This window comes from Gloeophyllum trabeum (genome assembly GCF_000344685.1).
Source record: "Gloeophyllum trabeum ATCC 11539 unplaced genomic scaffold GLOTRscaffold_00218, whole genome shotgun sequence".
Taxonomy (NCBI): Eukaryota; Fungi; Basidiomycota; class Agaricomycetes; order Gloeophyllales; family Gloeophyllaceae; genus Gloeophyllum; species Gloeophyllum trabeum.
The window spans coordinates 1-2,792 of NW_006920626.1; the positions used below are offsets into that span (position 1 = coordinate 1).

General features: G+C 51.5%; 2 protein-coding genes across 2 annotated transcripts; both read right to left on the minus strand.

Moving 5' to 3' along the window:
- Positions 1-44: 44 nt before the first annotated feature.
- On the minus strand, positions 45-473 carry GLOTRDRAFT_16972 (uncharacterized protein; the record flags this gene model as incomplete). Its single annotated transcript, XM_007873454.1, has 2 exons — positions 45-397; positions 449-473. Coding segments are annotated over 2 exons (378 nt in total), but the record flags the coding sequence as incomplete, so codon positions are not given.
- Positions 474-1,685: 1,212 nt separating this feature from the next.
- Positions 1,686-2,114, minus strand: GLOTRDRAFT_28091 (uncharacterized protein; the record flags this gene model as incomplete). The annotated part of the gene is made up of 2 exons (XM_007873455.1): positions 1,686-1,862; positions 1,911-2,114. Coding segments are annotated over 2 exons (381 nt in total), but the record flags the coding sequence as incomplete, so codon positions are not given.
- Between the last annotated feature and the right edge of the window lie 678 nt (positions 2,115-2,792).

The following is a 2,792-nucleotide window of genomic DNA, read 5'->3' on the forward strand; positions in this document are numbered from 1 at the left end:
TGATTAGACAGTGACGAGAATATAGCACTCGCATTACTCACTTCATAGATATCCATGTGTTCGATGCTCGGTTGGAATAAGAGCGGAGCCAGCCGGCATAATGCTAACCAGCCCTTATAGTGGGTCTCTAGGATCAATCCATGCAAGACGGATGGTCCAACTTGAAGGATCAGTCGGAAGTCCCGGCCTACGAGGGAGCCAGCATACTGCACTAGCGTGTGTCCCCTAAGGCGAGACGTCCCGAGGCCTGCAGTATCTATGCTCGAAAGGCGGGTTTTGAGTTCCTCCTTGCCTTTGGAATTCTGACGTGAAACAGCGTCGCGCCACCAGTACTTGACTACTCCAAGGAGGACAACGTGCAAGATTTCCACCGGTGAGTCCTGATTTGCATCAAAATCTGACCTTTTGTCAATGACACTGTTGCACCAGAATGAACTGGCCACGCTACCTGGGATATCCAGACAAGGGTTAAACAGGTTTGTGGGTAGTTGCGCTCGAAACGCTTGAAGTCCCTCTCTAACCTTCTGGGATTTGGTTGTTCCAGGGGCAAGATCAGCAGGCTTGATGGATGCTTTGAGCCGGGCACATTCCGCCGCCTATTTATCAAGGAAGTACATAAAGTATTTGTCCTTGGCCCCCGACTCTGTCGCCATGTTGTCAACAGCACTTGGTGTGCCATCAAGAGTTCGTTGTAGCTGCGCCTCCAGTGCTTCCTTTGTTTCCATCTTCGTCTGAGGTCTGCCTGCCTGGTCCCGGTGAGTGACATGCGATATTTGATAGCCTATGAAATGTGGTGCTTACCTTCAGGAACTCAGCTAGCTGTTCGATATCTCCGGCCTCAGCCGGCGCACGGTTCTGCGAGTCACTCCCTCGGACATGGCACACCCGGCAAAAACACTTGCCCGTCATTCCGATGTGTGACGCAAACTCGCTAGACATAGGATTGTCGCCCTGAAATGCCAGTACCCAGGGCAGGAGCAACACGAACTCCCTGTCAACACAGTCCCATGCTTCGAATCCCTCTGCACGCAATTCCCTGTAACATGAGCAGTGAGTAATTGCTGCAATCATATGAACCGATCGTACTTAAGGGTTTCCACGATTGCTTCCATCATCTCTAGTGGTGGCGCTAGATTTGATGTCGCGATGAAGTGTATGTTATACAATAGTTGGACATGATCTCGTGGCAGACCGGCAAGTGTGAACAGCACCGAATTGTGCTTATTCCATTTTTTCGACACATTTCCTGACGTGTCATCGCAGTATAGCCATATTGGCAGGGAGTACACTTTTCTACCATTTGCACGGGTCCGAAGAGGATTAACAGGTGGACTTAGCCAAGGCTCGAGCTTCCAGGTATCATCCACACTGCGGAGTACGCCTGTGGTCGCAAGTCAGGCAAACAAGCAGTGTGTGTAAGGCCATCCGCTGACTAAGTACTCACCAGCAATGGCATGTGGTGGTGGTATGGCATAACGTTTTTGTGTCTCGAGTTCCGCTAACTCCATGACTGTAAGGAAGAATGCGTCGAGCGGCAGTTCGAATGCACTCCCTTCACGACCATCAATCACAAAAGCATCACCATGTGCCGCCAGCCTCAGGCGATGCACCGTGGCCCATAGACGGTCCTGCTTTCGGAACCATTGTACTGGCATCACAGGTGCGATATTGCCCAGCTCATCTGCCATACATACCTCCTCTACAAAGTAATCTTTTCCATTGCTACGAGCCATTGGTGATGCCAAGTTCCCATCGATTTCGTATCGCCATCGCGCAGCTTGACATGCTTCTGACAGGCGAGGCCAGGAATCTTGTGGATAGAATTGGAGGTGCGGTCGCACGAGAGGATTGGCCATCTCCTGCTTTTATGGTACGTAAATGTGTACTTACATTTATGAACAAGAACTCACATGTTGGAGGATCGCTTTCCAGTCATTTACAGTGTATAGATGACCAAGCCGGCCCTCTCTCGTATGTGAGGCCACACCTGCATTGTCGATGATGTTGGAGCGCCGGTACTTGACTTGTTTGACTGTTGGTAACGTCTCGACCCCATTCTTGATCGCGAACCAACGCATTGCTTGTAATTCCATCTCCGAGAATAGAGCGCGCGGAAACGTGCCCATGACGTCTAGCAGACACTCCTTTCAAACAGGTTAACCAGCACCAAGTACAAATTCAACGGCAGATGACCCACCTCCTTTGAAGACCATGGCCACCAATCCTCCGCACGGTCGGGTAATGGCATGTAATCCGGATCTGTGTGCAGTGAGTCAGATATGAACACATGTACTGAAGGTTTTACTCGCCTTGTTGTAGATCAACAAATGTTTCATCATAGCCCAGAAAAACATCCGGGACAGGGGACTCTTCCCGTGCCATCTCCGCGGATGCCAAGTCTAACGCCTGTGGGTTACTAGTAGCGTCAGGGTCGACAGCCCCCGAAGGCTTGAAGTCGTCAAACTCAGATGAGGACGGGCGATTCAAGGCCATCAGACCGCCCCAGTCATCGTATATCTGGTCCTCGTCGTCTTCAGACAGGGCCGGTCCATGTATGACACGGGGCGGTATGTAACGGTCGAGGTCGATATTATTGGAAGAAGCGCACGCCATATTTTCAACTGGGGACGGGGAGGGGGAAGCACCTGGTGAGGTCTCGGCGGTTGGATGTCTTAGCGAAGGGGGGGCAGTAGGATTTGGTTGTGCTAGAAGGGTCGGGGAGGGCGGCGGTACTTGATCTCTAACCCGGACAGCTATGACATGTGCCCTGGAATCTTCATGGGCTATGGCCT